This window comes from Cannabis sativa, chromosome 8 (assembly GCF_029168945.1).
Source record: "Cannabis sativa cultivar Pink pepper isolate KNU-18-1 chromosome 8, ASM2916894v1, whole genome shotgun sequence".
Taxonomy (NCBI): domain Eukaryota; kingdom Viridiplantae; phylum Streptophyta; class Magnoliopsida; order Rosales; family Cannabaceae; genus Cannabis; species Cannabis sativa.
In genome coordinates, this window is record NC_083608.1 from 12,440,834 (window position 1) to 12,459,712 (window position 18,879).

At 32.3% G+C, this 18,879-nt stretch overlaps 1 protein-coding gene across 2 annotated transcripts; it reads left to right on the forward strand.

The window, feature by feature from the left end:
- Window positions 1–12,363: 12,363 nt before the first annotated feature.
- LOC115708705 (uncharacterized) lies at window positions 12,364–17,687 on the forward strand. 2 transcript variants are annotated; one of them, XM_061102385.1, is made up of 6 exons: window positions 12,364–12,648; window positions 13,382–13,457; window positions 13,977–15,013; window positions 15,665–16,409; window positions 16,615–17,062; window positions 17,352–17,687. In XM_061102385.1, exons 3-5 carry the CDS (start codon window positions 14,388–14,390, stop codon window positions 17,059–17,061), a joined length of 1,818 nt encoding a protein of 605 aa, XP_060958368.1. In that variant the 5' UTR covers window positions 12,364–12,648; window positions 13,382–13,457; window positions 13,977–14,387; the 3' UTR covers window position 17,062; window positions 17,352–17,687. The 2 variants fall into 2 exon arrangements, with proteins under 2 accessions (XP_060958368.1, XP_060958367.1); XM_061102384.1 differs by having other exon boundaries at window positions 12,364–12,644.
- Window positions 17,688–18,879: the final 1,192 nt, after the last annotated feature.

Genomic DNA, 18,879 nt, shown 5'->3' on the forward strand with positions numbered 1-18,879 from the left:
TTCAATTTTAAATATTTTCTATTTTGGAATGTTTCCAATTTTAAATATTTCCTATTATGGTCAGATTTACAAATTTGTTAACTTCTTTAATATTTATTTATTATTTAATTATAAGATTAGATATTTTGATATTTAAGATATTTTAAATTAAAAGATAACTTTGTCTTTTTATTTAAAATATTATATTAAAATTATCTTATATGACAAATTAAATAATTAATAAATTTGAAATTAACATAGATATTTTTATAGATATACATACCATAATGTTTTTCAAATTCAAAAATTTGTTATTTTGTTAAATATTTAATTATTTATAAATTATAAGTATAAAAAAATGATATTTTTTCTATATATATCATTTTTTTCCTTATTAGAAATTTATAAATCATATCTTAAATATTTAAATAACATAGATATTTTTGTAGAGATTTGAATATTGCTTAATTTGAGATATTTTGACATATAGTTATGGTAATTATTATTCATTTATTATTTTATTCCTAAAATAATAATTATCTAACCAAATCTATTTTAGAATTGGTTTATTTTATTAAATTATAAGATCTGAAAGAATTGGTTTATTTTATTAAATTATAAGATCTGAAAGTGATATTGAAGATTCTTTCCTTTCAAATCATTGATCTTATTAGATATTTAATTTGATTCAAATAAACCTAGATATTTTAAAATTAGTTTCTTTTATTTGGTTAGTTTAAGAATAATAATTTAATTATATTAATATCTTGATTCACATCTGTTACATGGACAATGTTTGTTTATTTATATTGTTTATTCAAAACTTTTTAACAAACCTATTATTTATCTAATCTAAATTGCTATGATTAACTTGTTGACAGATCATGATCCAATGATCTGATTTTAATCATAGTCCAATTGATGATAGATCTTATAAATAATTTGTAACAGGTAAATTTTGTACTTCTTTCATCTGTGTAAACCTAGTAACATGATAGGGTCCATCCAAATCATTTGACCTGTGTGAGCCTATATGTTTGCTTTTGGGCTTAGATACATATAGGGAGCCCATTTAAGTTTTTACTAAGTAAATGGACTAGGTTGCTAAAATAAATTTTGACATAAGGAAATTTATTTAGGCCCAATTAGATTTGGGCTTATTCAATGAATAACAATTGTTTATTTTAAGGTTAAATTCCTCTCTTTTGGGCCTTGTGTGAGAGTTGGGGGCCATAGAAGTGGGTACGACATACTGAACCCAAACTCTCCCCTCACATGAACTACCCCAATTGTGAAGGCCCATTTGCCTTATTTAAATAATTGTATTAGGTTAATTATATTAGTCTAACCTAATTAAAATTGAATTAGCAACATAATTAACTTTTAAAATATATGAAATTCATTTTTCATGTAATATTTTAAAGTTAATTTTAGAAAAACACTTAGTTAATGATATATTCTAGACAGTTATTTCTAGTACTAGTTATTATTTCTAATATTAAATAGGAAAATGTCATTGATTGTGAAATTAATTGTCTCATAATTAATTTTGGTACAATCTAAGTTTAGTATATTTTCCTAGTATTAAACTAGAATTAATAATTAAGTTTCGTCTTTACTTAATTATTTATTTCTTGAATTTAATACATTTAATTAAATTGAAAATTTCAATATCTAATTTGATTTTCATCATGATACTTTGATATTGTTATTTTCATGTTATTTAATTAAAGTTGAAAATTATTTTAAGTTTGGAATCTTATTTCAGAATAACTTAAGTTTGAATAATTTTCAGAATATATTTTATTTTATTTTATTAATCATTTCCCAAAATTTCGAAATTACATTTCTTTAATGTAGAAATTTCGAATTTTATTTGAAAAATAGATTAAAGTTGAAAATTATTTATTTAATTTTGGACCAACTTAAATCAGTGACTTTTTCATTTGATGGTTAATTAAAATAAATGAACTAAAATATATTATAATTAGAAATTGGATTAATTAGTCAATGAAAGTCTAGATAGATATTATCTATTTTGCTTGAAGTATTTTTCTAAGTGTATTTAATTAAATAGAAAATTAATATTTAAGTTGATTTTTTTTAAATCATGATACTTAAATATTTGAAATTTTTCTTAGATATTTAATTAAATAGGAAAATTATATTTTTTGTTGAAAATTAATTTTTATTAATTTTGGGCCAACATAAAATTAGAGTAATTTTCCAGGATTTATTTTTATTTTATTTTAAAAAGCATTTTCGAAAATGCAATATATATTTATAGAAAATTAAATTTGAGTTGTAAATTAATTCAAATTAATTTTGAAACAACTTAAATTGAATAATTTTCTAAATATTTATGGAAATTATTACTAAGATGGAAATAATTCACGTTATTTTCATATCCATCTAAGTATAATTTATAAATATTAAATTAAAATTTATATTTGGAATTTTTTATTCTAAATTGGAAATTTTAATTAAATAAATATATATTTAAAATAAATGGATTAAAATAAATATTAGAAGAAAATACAACCCTTCATTAAATAATGAGCTTTATTATTATAAGGATATTCGATCTCCATTGTTGGTTTTACATAGCTATTGTTTTAGTGAGTAATCCTCCCTAATGGAGGAACGTTCATTAGCAAGTTAGCACCGTTTAATCTCGAAAGATAAGTAATCTTGTAAGTTTTTTATATAGTTTATGCTCACCCCAATGGTGGCGACTGTATAAGGCTTGCAAGAATATGAAACAATGGTGGAAGCTCATAAGATAGAATAGCCTTGACTCTCGCCTAAACGGGACAACGCGGATTCAAATCTTGATCGAATAAAAGGTTGCTAGAATGTTTGACATTTTAGATGAGCTGACAACTCTATTCAATGGATGATAGCTTTGACTCTCGCCTAAACGGGACACTGATATCAGTTTGTTGAAAACCTTGGAAATTATTTAGGATTGTATGTTTTAGTATTTTCACTTGTCATTCCTACTTGCTATATGCTTCATAATTTCTGAATTGTGTATGAATTTGTATTGAACCATGTTATTTTCTGTTATTAAATTGTAGTTTAATTTCGAATCTTCATTGTTGGTCTAACTTGATTTGTTTTTCTAATGAGATAAATCCCTAATGGATTTTCACCATTAGACTAACATAATAGTGTTAGATCTCGAAAGATAAATATTGTATATGCAACATCTAGCTGTTCATCAATTGATGACATCTTAGACTAGTGTTTTACAATATGAAACAAGAAGATTGTATAAATAAGATTACTTTGACTCTCGCTAATCGGAGCATCGTTGGATTCTTATTTAAAACGAAATTATCCTAATTCCTCTTAGCTTATTCATTTCAAATTAGCTTAATGACATATCATTGGATGAATGGTCTATAAATCATATAAAGTCATTCTATATTTTCTCTTAAGAAATTAAATGACGCATATGATTATATTCCCGGAATTCTATCCCTAAATGATATAAATCCTCAATCTTAGATATCTCCTACTTGTATAGGCAAATCATAGAGTTAGATTAGTAGTGGTGGTCCAAGAAAGAATTACTAATTATACAGTTACACTTTCACAAGTGTTTCATAACCATTTTCTTTCAATGGATTCAAACTGTATGAGTTTAGTATTCTGTGACCAGAATCCACTTGCACTATTCTAAGAACTCTTTGTTGTAACTAAATTTAAGTCATCAAAAGATACAACCACATATTTTATAAATCTATGGCATTTGTATCTTGTTCATAGTGGTTTTGACAAGATCATTCTCTGCAAAGAGTTAATATGCCTATATCCACTGAAAGTAATTTCATCTCATTTGCAGATGGATGTACATTCAGGGGTGGATATGAGTTATCGTTGTATTCTTAAAACGATCACTCTAGATTTTACCATATGCAAAAGAAATTTGAAATGTTTGAAAATTTTCATGAATTTCTAGCAATGGTGAAGGTAAGTGGTTAAAGATCTTGCGAACTGATAGGGGTGGAGGAAAAGTTAGTAGATATGCAGTTCAAAGATCATTAATTTGATTTTGAATTATATCCAAACTTACCTCCCCAGAAATTCGAGTTGCATATTGATGATTAGTTACTAGTCGTTGCCTAAATCCTTATATGGTAATATAATTTCAGAATGATGCAATGGTTGTATACTTTAATGTAAATCATTACTAGATTCATGGATGACCTAACTGAAATCTTAAGAAAAGCTAGAACTGCTAACCCTGGTTTGCATGTTTGTTAGCTATTCTAAGTGATTAGGGGTGGAGCATCCCATAGTCATTAGATAAGAAAGTGTTTGTTTAAACAAATACTACTTTTCTAAGAAAATGACTAAGTCTGAAAGTAAAGTAGCAAATAAAGGAGATATTTTTTCTTGATTCCATAAGTGTTCTATCATCTTATTTTACAAGATGATCCCACTGCCTCTGTTGTCTTAACACAACTGAAGAGGTCTATACCATTCAGTTTTCTTAGACATAGTTCACGGTACCTTGTCGTAGTGGGAGAGTTTCTAGGAACTCACTCTTCTTATGACTTGGAAGACACTAGTGATTAAAATCCATTGTGAGTTTAAACAAGTAATGGATTGTCAAGATAAGAAACTAAGAAGAAAGCCAAGAGAACTATAGTTTGATCCATTCACATGGAGTAACCTAAAGTTTTCTGTTACAAGGACATAATAGGAAATTTTCGTTCATAAGTCTATTCAATGGACTTAACAAAACTTCCTGTTCCTAGTATTATAGGTTTGAGTTTATCTAAACCTATGGCTTGTGGTATACCTGGTAATTACTTACTCTAATGCAAGCATGAGATGCTGATGCATTTTCTTTCCAATGGAAATCTATAGAAGCTTCACAACTTGTTAGATGTAGATTTGATTTATCTAAGGAAAAGTTTCAACTATTCCAGAAAAGATAAAGCCATGAAATAATTCTTAAGTCAACAGTGAGAGGTCTTAGATATGCTTTAGTATGCCTTAGACCAGACACCTGCTGTTGAGTGGGAGTAATGAGTAGGTATCAGATTAATCCAGGAGAGGAACATTGGAAGACAATCAAGTAAATCTTAAGATTAAGAAGAGGAACTATATGTTAGTCAATAAGGGTGGTTTTGAAACTCTTAGACTACACCACATCAGATTTCAAGACTTGCCTTTGTGCTAGAAAGTCTGCTGATGAGATGGTGATTACTTTGGGGTGGAGTAGTGATTTTGGAGAAGTGTAAAAACCTATCTGAAATCTCTTGGTCTACTAGAGAGAGACTGAATGTTAAAAGTTGCAGGAAAGATACTTTTTCAGTCTAAGGAAAGTTCTATACATTTGTGGGAGTGTTCCAACTTGCCTTAACTACTAGGGTTACTTCCTGTATAACAAAAGAGTAGTTGCCCAAAAGTATAGAATCCAGTATCCCAAAAGAGTAGACATATAGAGAGGAATTTCACATTATCAAGGATTTTGTAATTAAGGAAGAGTAATGGTGGAGAAGAGGTTGTGTTTAATTCAACCTGACAGATCCCATTACGAGGAGTATACTATTATTACACTTGATTGGTATATCAAGGTGTTAATGATTATTTAAAATGCACTTTTTGTTTTATATTAGTGCAAGTGGGAGTTTGGTGGGTTTTATGCCCTAAATAAAACTCATTTCATATAATCAGATTTACTTATTAATAAAGATTAGAAATAACATTTTATGTTGCATGGTTCACATGATTTATTTCATGATTATATGTATATAATATATGAATTCCTTTTAAGTCCAGAACATATGTGTTTGTTAAAGATTATAGTGTTGTCAGCACAGTGGAATATAATCTTTATTATATGTTCAAAAGTTTATTCCCTGATTTGTCAGAACACTGGATTTAGACTGACATGGTATAATCAGCGATAGGTATTCTTACACCTTTGAAAAGTGTTATGTCCTTTCCAGGACATTGGCAAAGTTTACCAGTATCGGATGCATGGAGTATGCATTGGAATGGACCGATATTGAACTTTGAATTAGATTTTGAAACTTACCGTAAACATCTATTCAATTCAATATCATAAGTTGATCCTAGATCACATGATCGAAATCTTGATATGGTTAGGCTCAATTTCAAGAGTATTATTCGTGTTCTTTGATTTGTTAGTTAAGCCTAATCTTTAGTTTGGGCAATACGTACATTTTGGGAACACGGTAATGCAATTGAGTGGGGGAGCGCTAACATAAATATGGAATCTATAGCTTCTATTTGGCAAATAGAAGTAAAGGATGATTTCCTTCGAGCTTAACCAAACGAAGATAAATGGTGGAGATCTCATTTCACTTAGGTGAAATATCATTTATACAGGGTTAAGTGTTTTAAGGATAAAATACATTGTAGGGTGTTACGGTAATTTAATTCCTGTACAGTGTAAATCATCTATATAGAGGATCATTGATCACATTAGGGTTATAACAATGGATAACTAATGACGTGTCTATATCGTGGAACATATAGAGCGTTTCTATATGACTGAGCGTGCAATTCCAAGTTCTAAGTGTGGATTCAATGAGGAATTAATAAGTTAGGGAATTTACTTGGTAAATTTGGTTCGACTTATTGGAAGCTCGGTTATGTAGACCCATGGTCCCCATACTAGTTGAGACCATACTGCTTGTAAGACTCAGTTAATTGATTTTAATTAATCAATTATAATTCTAAAAGTTAGACTATGTCTACTTTATGAATTCTCACAGTTTAAGGATGAAATCGTAAATAAAAGGGTTTCTAGGTTTAATTATTATTAATTGAGAGACTTTGTATGTCTAATTAATAATTATTTTAAATGACAATATTATTTAATAATCTATTTTAGTTATTAAATAATTAGTTTTGGCATTTAAATGATTATAATAAAAAAAATGGCATTTTTGGAGAAATAGAAATAAAATTGAGGAAACTGCAAAATCCAAGTGAGGCCCATATTCCCTCTATGGCCGAGCACTCCCTTTGTGTTTCCCAATTATTATTTTTTTTTTTTAATTGTCATGTAATTGCTAATCAAAGCCTAGCTATAATAGGAAAGTGGTGGATCACACTAAATAAGGCAGTTAATCAATTACACAGTAAAAGAGGAAACTGTTTTATTTGGAAAGTTGTGCTCTCCCTTCTCCCTATATAAAGCAACCTTTGTGTCTCTTCTCTAGCATGCTATCAGCCACGAAATTAAGAGAGAAAAGAGAGAGAATTTTCGAAATCCTTGTGAGATGAGTAGTGCCCACACACATCAAGTGGTATCTCAATCATAGTATGGAAGACTATGGAATTTCTGCATCAAAGAAGGAGAAAATAAGATCCAGGTTCAGATCTTGGTGATGCTCTGCTACAGAAAGGAATCAAGGGCTAGAGATTTGAACGGAAGGAGTCATATTATTCCGCTGCACCCACTGTAAGGTTTTCTAACTTTATATGTGTTTATTTTCATTGTTTTAGAATTCATATTAGGTTGTTAATCCAACATACTTGTTAGTAAATCTAGATCCTGGTAAAATAATTTCCAACAGATTGTCCTCAGGGGCATTGGGGATGCTGTTGTGAAATGATGCTTAATAAATACATTATTGTCTTTTTTCAAATGTATTAAATATGAACCTTTCGTATCCCCAACCGTTAAATGATCAAGTTTTCAATCCAATGGATTAGGACTGTGAATCTCAAAATCTTTCAAGCCGATGCCACCCGTATAAATGGGGTTGTTGACGATTGAAGCCATTTTCTTCACTTCATTAATCATTTTTTAACCAGAGAGAACCCTTTCTTTTTTGCACGAACTTCTGATTTAGAAAGCCTTAACCCTCTCATACATTTCTGCTCTAAAATCAAGCTTCTTCCTCCTAACTCTGCCAGTGTATTCAATTGACGCCCACTGTCACCCTGAACCAATCAATAATCAAAACTAGGAAGACCATCGTCGTCATGCAAGCAGCGGATTCCCAGAGCATCATCACCACTCCTAACTCTTTCCTCGTAGTACAAGTAAGTATTCCGCTTCTTTCAAACTATTTTTTCTATGTTCGATCGAAATGTAGCCCTCATATTTGGGGGAATTGATCATTTTGCATGCGTAGAACATAATTTTAGGGATTAGGGTTAGTTGTGTCTAAGACTTGCTGGCTGAGTCCATAGGCGAGCATTTTTGGCTTTAGGGTTTTTAGAGAGATATTTTCTTTTAAGCCCAAACTAAAATACATATTTGAGGTTTGAGTGTTCCATGGTTATGAAAGTTTTGTAGGAAAATTCTTAGAGTGTCTAATAGTTCTTTTGCTTACTGTTTTTAGCCCATCGCATACGTTTCTTTTACTTTGCCTTTTAAAAGAATATATGGACCCTTTTTGTTTCTATCATACGTTTGGGTTCCCAACTTGTGACCATGCAGGCTACTGTATGGTAGTGATTGTAGTGGTGATGAATTCGGTGGGGACCTCTCCAAGCAGTTCTGGGGGAGACTTCCCTAGGTACCCTATTTGTCATTAGGATGTAGGGTACTGAATGCTTGGATTTTCTTTTCACTTTTTTCAGTGTTTAGTGAAGGCAGTGACTTTCATTTGGCCTTGGTGAATCTTGAGAAGATTCTTGAGGTACCTCTTACTGAGGAGAATCTTGGAGATCTCATTCAAGATGAGGGGCCTTCTGAGCCAATTCAACCTAAATGACGTCATATGAGCAAAGGTAAAGGAAAAGGCAAATCTCTCGCAACTTCTCCAGTTCCTAGAGTTCTCAACGACTCTATCTAGGAAATAGATCAAAGACCAAACTTACTGAGAAATTACGGTCTTTTGGAAGCGTACTCTACTGACGGAAGAGTACGAAATGTTCCGAGACTCATGTGGTACTGCATGTCCGTCCTTGGGGAGTCTACCTCTCAAAGTGTAGACGGTTTTAGAGCGTGGAGTTGGTCCCATATTTCTTGCAGCGCCCCATCTTCCACTTAGGACTTACTTCACAGGATTTTGTGTTAAAGATGGAATCGCTCCATTCCAGCTCCTACTAGTTGCATACAAGTTGCTCGTAGGATGGTTTATCTTCTACAAATCCCGGGGAAAGTCTGCTCCAACCCCAAAAGAGATTTCATATTTTTATGAGTTAAAATCCTAACCTATGCGAGGTCATCCCTCTAACATTGGGTTTTACCATCTCCGTAAATACAAAAATGCTTGATGTTCCACGAGCACTTCCTCTCATAGTCCAGACTACCGTGAGTACTGGTTTCTCACAACTGGCTTCCCCATGAAGCAAGTTTTAGCTTTCTCGTGGGACTTCAAAATTTTAGGTATCATCTTTAAGTCCCTTGCACTTTTACTATTAGGATGATTTGTACTATGGTTCCATTTCAAAACCTAACTTTAATTCATTTATTGTCTTTCTTTTTTTTTTTTTTGCAGAATATGTCCCCGAAACAGAGCTCACAGAGGAGTTAAGACAAAGAATTGCCTTTTACGAGCCTTTTTCTAAGGGAGAATTGTAAGTCGAAGGCCTAGTTACCACCCAGTTATTGTGCCAATATGGTCTCATTTCCACCTTTTAGTGCATTTACATAGTCAACGGTAGGGGATAACCTCAGACTCCCAGTGACCTCAAAGAACAAATGGCTTTAGAGCTTTCAGTAGAAATAACTAAGGCAGCCAAGGATGAGGCACTTCTTGATGTTGCCTGGGACTTCCATCATCCTGAGCCCCTCACAAAAGATGAAGAAATCTAGGCCATGTTTAGGTTTGCGTACCCGAAGGCAAGTACTTCCGGAGCCAGTACTTCAAGAAGAGGTAATTAGCCCTTTCAAGTGATTCGTACCCCCAGCCTTTCTCAAATGTCATTGGTTGACCAAGGGGGTTTTGTTCACTCTTTCTTAGATTTAGACCGTCATATATATCCCATGAAGGATTACATCGATAGGGTAGACCAACTCGTTAGGCACTCCAACAATTGAGAATTTTCTCCAAACACTGTTAAAGTGGGCTCTTTCCTCACTATGTTCTTCCCGGGCTTCAAGGAACATGATAGCTTCATCAGTCGAGAGGAAGTAAACTTGTTTGTGAGAGGGGAACCATATAGTTACACATTTCACAGTTGCATTCACATGATGTCTTTTACCTCTAAAACTATGTGATTTAGGCTATTACTTTCTGCCTTTTAACTGATTTGCTTATTTGTGGCGTTTTAATTCTTCCAGATACACTTGAGTCCAAGATGCTCAACGACCTCATGAACACCATCAAGAAAGTAAATGCTGCGACCGACAGCAAGGGAAAACAAAAGAAATCCTAAGCCTAGAAATCTAAACAGGTGTCGGATTCTCTACCAGCCCCACTCAAAATTAGAGATCCCTTAGGACCCAAACGGCCCACGAAGAGGGGGGGGGGGGCAATGGAGTGGCAAAAAAACCAAATGTTGATCCTAACAACAGGGAATCCATGCTTCCGTCTAATGAAGAGGATTTGGCAGAAGGACTGGTGTTCCCAAAGTCGAACGCTTTGCTGAAGCACTCCAACACTGCTCCCCATCCTAGAAGGGAGGACAAGAGGCCTAAACACTCTGCTCTGGAACACTCTGAATCTGAGAGAGTAGGAAGTCTTCCTGCTGGTGGCCAGCACACACCTATCTTGACCCAACCACCAAGCAACAACAGTGATAGACAATTGGTCCTTGTGACCTCCAACACCTTAACCCAAATCCAATCCAAATAGCTATGTATTCAATTAACAACAATACCCCCAACTTCAAGCAACCAATCCATATCTGGCTTAACTTCCTTGGCCCAACCATCCAAGCCAATACCAAGCCTTCAGACCAACTTGCCCAAGATTCTACCGTTGCCTTTTAAGGTTCCAGTGAAGCTCACTCAAATTGGGGCGGAGGTTTTCGTCAAGCTACAAAAGGCAGATGCTTATATAAAGTAAAGGCTGGGAGAAGAACGTAGCATAGTCCAATCTCGGACCGACTGATTGTCCGCGGTAAAAAGGAGTGAGATTGTTGAGGGTATCCGCTGTTGGGTTTTATGCCCTAAATAAAACTCCATTTCAATGTAATCTATTTTATTCAACATCAATAAAGAAACAGAAGTATTTTTCATTCATTTGTGTATGTTTTGGTTCACCTTATCAATTGCTTGTCTATTTGATTTGTAAATTCATCTGAAACCCTTTTGACATACTTGATCCTGTTTATTGTGTTGTCAACACTTTGGAAAGTAAACATGGCTATGTGAATAAAGTTTCCTAGATTTATCAGACACAGGGTTTTAGTGATATGATAATCTACAATAAGAGTTTACTTGCATTTGGAGAAATCCTATGTTCTTTCCAGAACATTGGTTAAAGTAAAGCTCAGGTTGGATGCATGGAGTATGCATCGGAAGGGACCGATATTGAACTTTGACTTAGATTTATTAAACTTACCGTAAAATCTACTCAAGTCAATATCGCCTAGTTGATCCTAGATCAAATGATCTTAATCCTGTTATGATTAGGCTCAATCTCATGAGGCTATTCGTGTTCTTTGATTTGTTAGTTAAGCCTACTTTTAGGTCAGGGTGATACGTACATTTTGGGAACACGGTAGTGCAATTGAGTGGGAGCGCTAACATAAACATGGAATCTATCACTTCTATCTGGCGAATAGTAAGCAAAGGATGATCTCCTTCGAGCTTGACCAAACGAAAATAAATGGTGGAGTACTCATTTCACATAAGCTGAAATATCATTTATACGGGGTCAAGTGTTTTAAGGATAAAATACATAATAGGGTGTAACGGTAATCTAATCCCTTTACAGTGTAGATCATTCATATAGATGATCATTGATCAAATTAGGATTATAACAGTGGATAACTAATGATGTGTCTATATGGTGGAACATATAGAGCATTCTATATACTGAGAGTGCAATTCTCTATGCGTGGATTCAACGAAGAATTAATAAGTAAGTGAATTTAGGTTATAAATTCTTGATCTGCTTATTGGAAGCTCAGTTATATAGACCCATGGTGCCCCCACTAGTTGAGATAATATTGCTTGTAAGACTCATATAATTGGTTTTGATTAATCAATTATAATTCTCAATTTAGACTATGTCTATTTGTGAATTTTTTACTAAGTAAGGGCGAAATTGTAAAGAAAGAGTTTTAGGGGCATATTTGTTAATTATGATACTTTGTATGGTTCAATTAATAAATATGATAAATGACAATATTTTTTAATAATTATTTATAGTTATTAAATAGTTAGAATTGGCATTTAAATGGTTGAATTAGAAAATTGGTATTTTTGAGAAAATTAGATGCAAAAGTGATAAAACTATAAAGGGAGAAGTTGATAAGTGCCCCTTTTATAATTGAATTAACTAAAAATACCTGCAGAATAAATTTAGTTAAAATATACCTTCTTTTATAATTGAATTACCCAATATACCCTCAAATATCTATCAAATTCTTTTCAGTCTTCAATGCAGCCACTTCGAATTCCACCATAGCAACTGCAGTCTGCCATAGCCATCGTCGATCAGCCTCCTCTGGCATCTTCAGCGGCCCTCAGCCTCCACCACCACCGAAAAAAACATTACACCTTTGAAACCGCAACCGCAAAAGCCAATGTCCTTAGCTATTTGAAGGTATGTAAGTTTCTCTTTTCATTCTGAATTAGTATTAGTTTCTTTTTCTAGATCTTGTTTCTCCCTCTTTCAATCTTCTATTATATTCTAGTTTGTAAGACCTATGTTCATATGAATAAGTTTGTGTGTATTCAGTTTGACCATTTTATGAAAATATAATGCTTTTTAAGTGTTTGTTGAAATAACTAATAGAAATTATAAAATCGTCTAAGAAATCTGGGCTCGTTCATCATTATGAGATGAATATCCAATTCCCAGAAATGCCCTTCTCTGTGGCCGAGCCAGAGGTCGTCACACTAGACCATTTTGATAAATCTATTACTTACTAGAGAATGTTGTCATAACATAAGTTGGGACCACTGTTTTTTTTGTCACGATAGAGTGACAATGGTCTTTAGGTTTCCCCAATTTACGTACCTACGTATACTCTTTCAAGGTTGGTTGGTGCTTTTCATTTCTCAAGTTGAAATTGTTAATTAATTCTTAGTTTTCTTGTGTATATTAATTAACTAATATTGTTCCTTCCGTTTCACCAATATTAAGTCTTGGGAATTTTTCTTTAAGAGTTTCTGCATCAGCTTTGGATTTTGATTTGATGGGATTATTATTATCATCATCATTGGTGTTAATTTGTTAATGATTCCATATGTGTTAATAATTTGTTAATGATCACTCTTTTATATTGCAACTCACTTGTTCGATGAATTGCCTCATTGGGGCTTTGTCATGATAACCAGTTTCTTTTGAAGGCTCAGCCACATCTTTTCCTTTGCTTGGGTTTGCTCTTGGTTCACTGGAGGATTTGGTCACCTCGTGTTGGTGTTTTTTTAGCTTTCTTATTGTTATCTATTTTAGCTTTGTATGGACATGGGGTTGGTCGGTTGTTTGATAATGGTTCTCGAGGTACACCAATGTATGGTCTCGAACTTTTGTTGAGCTTGAGACGGACTTTTTTCGTGTGTTGACAATGTTTTCATGTCATTTCACAAAGAGCCAATTTAATTGGCACTTTTCTTTCGTCCTATGCTGTAATGATTTGGCTTTTTCTGTGTATTGCTATATAAAATGAGCCTTTTGAAGGTATATTGGTATACTGATTTGGTTGTTCTCCTCATTAACTTCACATGTTTATTGCAAGAATTCTTATAAAATATCTATTTCAATGTGCTATTTTATTTTATAGCTATTTTGTTCTTTCTCAGCTTTGATTGGTTATTGAATTTTCATGCTTGGGTAATGTTCATTATTTTTGGTTGGAATTGATGGAGCCTTCTCGAATTATTTTTGATGTAAAGGAAAAGACTAATTGAATTTATAATTTTAATATTGCAGAAATAGAATCAAGGATGTTGTACATAGTATTTAACGGAAGATGGAATGCACACAACAAATATGTTGATCATGAAATCAAACTCCTAATGGTGCATAAAGATATAAAATTTTTGGATTTGGTAGATAAGATACACAACTTGCTCAATTTGAATCGAAATTTGGTTTCGATCAACATTCTATTTGATGTGAATATGGGTACAAGCAAAGGAATGAAGATAGAAAGCGATATGGATTTAGAGGCTTACTTGATCGAGAACAACACAAAGGAAGATCTGAGAAATTGTCCTCTTATTGTTGAAGTAATTGAGAAGAACCAAACAATGGCCTTGTCAAGAACAACTAGCATTGCTGCAACTACTTCAGCAAGTAACGCAACAAGCAAAAAAAGACAAGAAGAAGCGCAGCTTACAAATGCGCACAAACAGCACATCATCACGAGCTTCTTGTATGGCTACTGAAGGAGGACAAGAAGTTCAATCACCTCTAACTGTCTTGCCAAGTATGGGCATTGAAGACCTAAGAGTGAATCATATGTTCAAGAACAAAGAAGAGTTGAAATCTGCTCTTTCGAGGATTGCTATCAAGAAGCACTTCCAATACAAGGTTAAGAGATCATGTTCGCTGACATTTTGGGCAAAATGCATAGATGAAAATTGTGAGTGGTACCTCCGCGCTAGAAGCTCTAAAACATCAAGCTACTTCAGAGTTATCAAGTACAAAAATTTTCACTCATGCTCCTTAAATCACAAAAGTACTGATAATAGACAGGCTAGTGCAAAAGTAATCAGTGATTGCATCAAAGAAAAGATTCGTGACCCGAAAACAAACTACAAAACAAGACAAATAATAAATGACATGCGAGATGAGTATGGAGTGCAGGTAAAATATAACAAAGCATGGAGGGCAAAGGAACTAGCAAAGAATAATGTCAGAGGATCATATGAAGAGAGTTATGCTGAGTTACCTGCGTACTTACATATGCTGAAATTGTCCAACCCAGGAACCATCACAAGAATTGAGAAAGATGATGACAATAGGTACAAAATTTTGTTCCAACTCATGTCTTTTCCTTTGAGTCTATGTTGTTTATTTTCTACAATAAGTGTTGTATATTTTGCTCATTTTTTTTTCCTTTTATGATTATTTATCTGGAAGATTGATTACAAGATTCTTGAAATAATTTTTGTTTTTTGGCATTGATATACAATGCATCTTTCATAAATTACATAATTCATATAAACTACAACAAAGCCATAAGAAGTAGGATTATTTTTTATTTTTAATTTAATTGACTGTACAGTTCATGTTCTTGTTAATAAAATTATGGATGAAATTTTTATTGCTAGTTTAAGATTGGAAGTTTAAGATCTTATAATGAATAGGTCTTCAATATTTTTTTTTTCTTTAGTTGCTTTCCTTCTATGTTAAAACAGCTTGATCATTACACTAAATGAAACATGTTCATAGTTTAACAAAACACCAACACTGATATCCATGTCGAGTTTTATTTTCTCATTGTTTTCATAAATTCATAATCATCATCATCAATATCGATTAATGGTATAGACATTTTATTAAAAAAGGATTTTGAGAGCATGGGAAGTTCAAAATATATGTATGCAATAGTGGAATGATTTTTAGGTGTTTTTAATTCCGATATTTGGTGGTTGGTTTGTATTTTTTTACAGGTTTAAATATATGTTTCTGGCTTTTGGTTGCTCGTTGGATGGATGGAAACATTGCAGACCTGTTGTAGTGGTTGACGGAACTTTTTTAAAAACAAAATGTGGAGGAACGTTATATGCAGCTTGCGCTAAAGATGGAAATAACCAAATCTTTCCTCTTGCCTTTGGAATTGGAGACTCTGAGAATGACAAAGCGTGGAAATGGTTTTTCAAAAGGCTTAAAGAAGCAATAGGTGAACGAGAAGAGATGTGCATAATATCTGATAGGCACATCAGCATAAAGAACGCGATTGCAGAAGTCTTTCCAGGAATATACCATGGGATATGTGCTTACCATTTGAAGCAGAACTTAAGGAGTAGGTTTAGGGGTGTGCACGTGCAAGCCACATTTGAAATTGCTACTAGAAGTTATTCAGTTCCAGAGTATAATTCTGCTATGGCTGAGTTGCGCAACATCAATCCTGAAATTACCACATACTTATTGGAAGCAGATCCAAAAAGGTGGGCTAGATCGTTCTTTCCGAAAAGAAGATATAATATTATGACCAGCAATATTTCTGAGTCAATAAATTCTGCCATTGAACATGCAAGAGACCTACCTATAACTCCATTAGTAGAAGCTCTTAGAGAAATGGTACAAGATTGGTTCTCAAGACGAAAAGAGGCAGCTACATGCCAATTTTTTGACGTGACAAAATGGGCAAATGACGTAATGGAGAGCAAACTTGATCAAGCATTTCGAATGAAAGTATGTATAGAATCTGTTTATTTATTTCACAACATATATTTTAAATTGAATATTGCTGAAATGAAATTATTGCATGGTTTATATTATTCTATGCTATTGTGGATAACCTTCTTATGGCTAACTCGTTCTATACGACCTGTAACAATTTTTACATTCCAAATAACTATGCTTTTATGTTTTACTTAATAATTAATTTGTTTCACAGGTTGATAAAATAGATATGTTCAAATATCAAGTCACCTATGGTGACACAACCTTCATTGTTGATCTGACTGAAAACTCATGCTCTTGCAAGGAATTCCAACTAGAGGGAATTCCATGTGCTCACGCCATTGCAGCAATCGATGCGAATCATTTTGATAAATACAAGTTTTGCTCTGAGTGGTATAGCAAATCTGTTTTGTTGGAAACATATGCAGGTTCAGTTAACCCTCTTCCAAATAAAGAGGATTGGAACACCCCAGATGAAATTAAAGAAGACCGCATCAAGCCTCCTGAATTCAAAGTTAAACCAGGACGTCCTAAGAAAAGAAGAGGAGAAGGAATTGGAGACTATGCCAAGCGTGGTCGACGTCGAACGATGACATGTGGAAATAGTGGAATATTGGACAACAATAAAAAAAGTTGCAACCACACAACCAACCAATTCTAAAGTAAGGCTAAAGAAATATCAAATATTTGACATACTCTGTTGCTTAAACACATATAGATTTAGGCTTGCATCATACTCTGTTATTTGCTATTTGGTTTGTCAGCCTTTTCCTTCTATTAAGTTTGGTTTGGCAATGTGGAAAATGAGAATTATAATCATTTGATTAAACATAAATGTGAACTACAATGAATCATGAATGAATAACTGTCTTCTAATCTCAACCATTGGAGGAAAGCATGGTTGATACTTCCTGTATTCTTTTGTATCTCAAGTATTGATCAACTTTGCAGGCAAGGATTCTAGCATTGAATGATAATTACTTTTTAAAAGTTGGGGGTCACTTGGTAATCTCCATCAAGGCCAATTGCATAGACTCTACAATTCCCGCTGAGCATGTTGCTTGAACATATATAGCTTTATGTTTTAGACTTGAAATTAATAATAATATGTATCAGTTGAAGAAGCAAAGATAGCAGAGCTTTATTGATTTGTTTTTTATTTTCTTGTTGGATTGTAATTGCTGAACATTTTTGATGCATGAGCTTTATTGTAATCAAATATTTGACCACACTTTTTAAGACTGTAGACATACCTTTTCATTTTAATTTTTACACATTTGGTTCTCATTTATGTTTTTGATGATATAAATATATTATGATGCTTACTTTGTAGGAGCTAATATTGACATTTTTATACTATATGGTTTCAGAATTCTAAGAACATAAATTTTTTTCATGTGCAATGTTTAGAGAAATGCCTATATTTCAACAATTGTTTCATGTCTTTCTTTTACTTTATTAAAACAACATTGTCATCAACTATGTATGTAATCATTTATAAAAATTAGACAAATAACAATATAATATATGTTTTAGGGTAGTAATCATAGTTTAAGTTATTTAAGGTATATTGTTTACCTTATTTTAGGCATGTTGTTTATTTCATTTTAGATACGTTATTTACCTAAATTAACGCATGTTGTTTACCTAAAAAAAACATGCTTTTTTCACCTTATTTTAAGGCAATTTGTTTACCTAATATTGGATGACTTTTTAGGTAAACACCTAAATCTAAATAAGGCACGTTGTTTATCTTATTTTAAGGCACGTTGTTTACCTTATTTTAAGGAACATTGTTTACCTTATTTTAAGGCACGTTGTTTACCTAAATTAACACATGTTGTTTATCTAATGAAATATTGTTTACCTTATTTTAAGGCACGTTGTTTACCTAAATTAACATATGTTGTTTATCTAATGAAATATTGTTTACCTATTTTAAGGCACGTTATTTAAAATTTTAAATAAATTATTATTTGCTATTTTAAATTACATTGCAAATTGTTGATAATGTAATAATTATGAACATCAAAGTGCCAAGAAACAAAGATTTTTTTATTTTTTAAAAAAATAGTGTTTAAAACTTATTATTATATTTTTCTTTCTCAAACAAAATAAATAATATTTGGAAAGTTTTTGTATTTTTTCTTATCCATTTATTTTTAATGGATTTATTATGCTTTTTTTTTTAACATTGTGCATATATTTTGACTTTATCTTCTGCAATATTCAATAATTGTCCTAAATTTTTATAAAAAATCATGACTTTTTTTAGTGACAACTCATATACATATATTTATTTTAATCTTTATATATTTATGGATTTTTTCAGAAAAATTTAGCTAATTATAATTAAATAATAAAAAATTTAAAGTTTTATTGTCTTGCACTCTCCTCGGTATCACACAAGAAATTTTTTTAAAAAATATTGCTAACCAATCGTGGGACGCCACCTATAGAAATTACTAGGCAAAAGTGG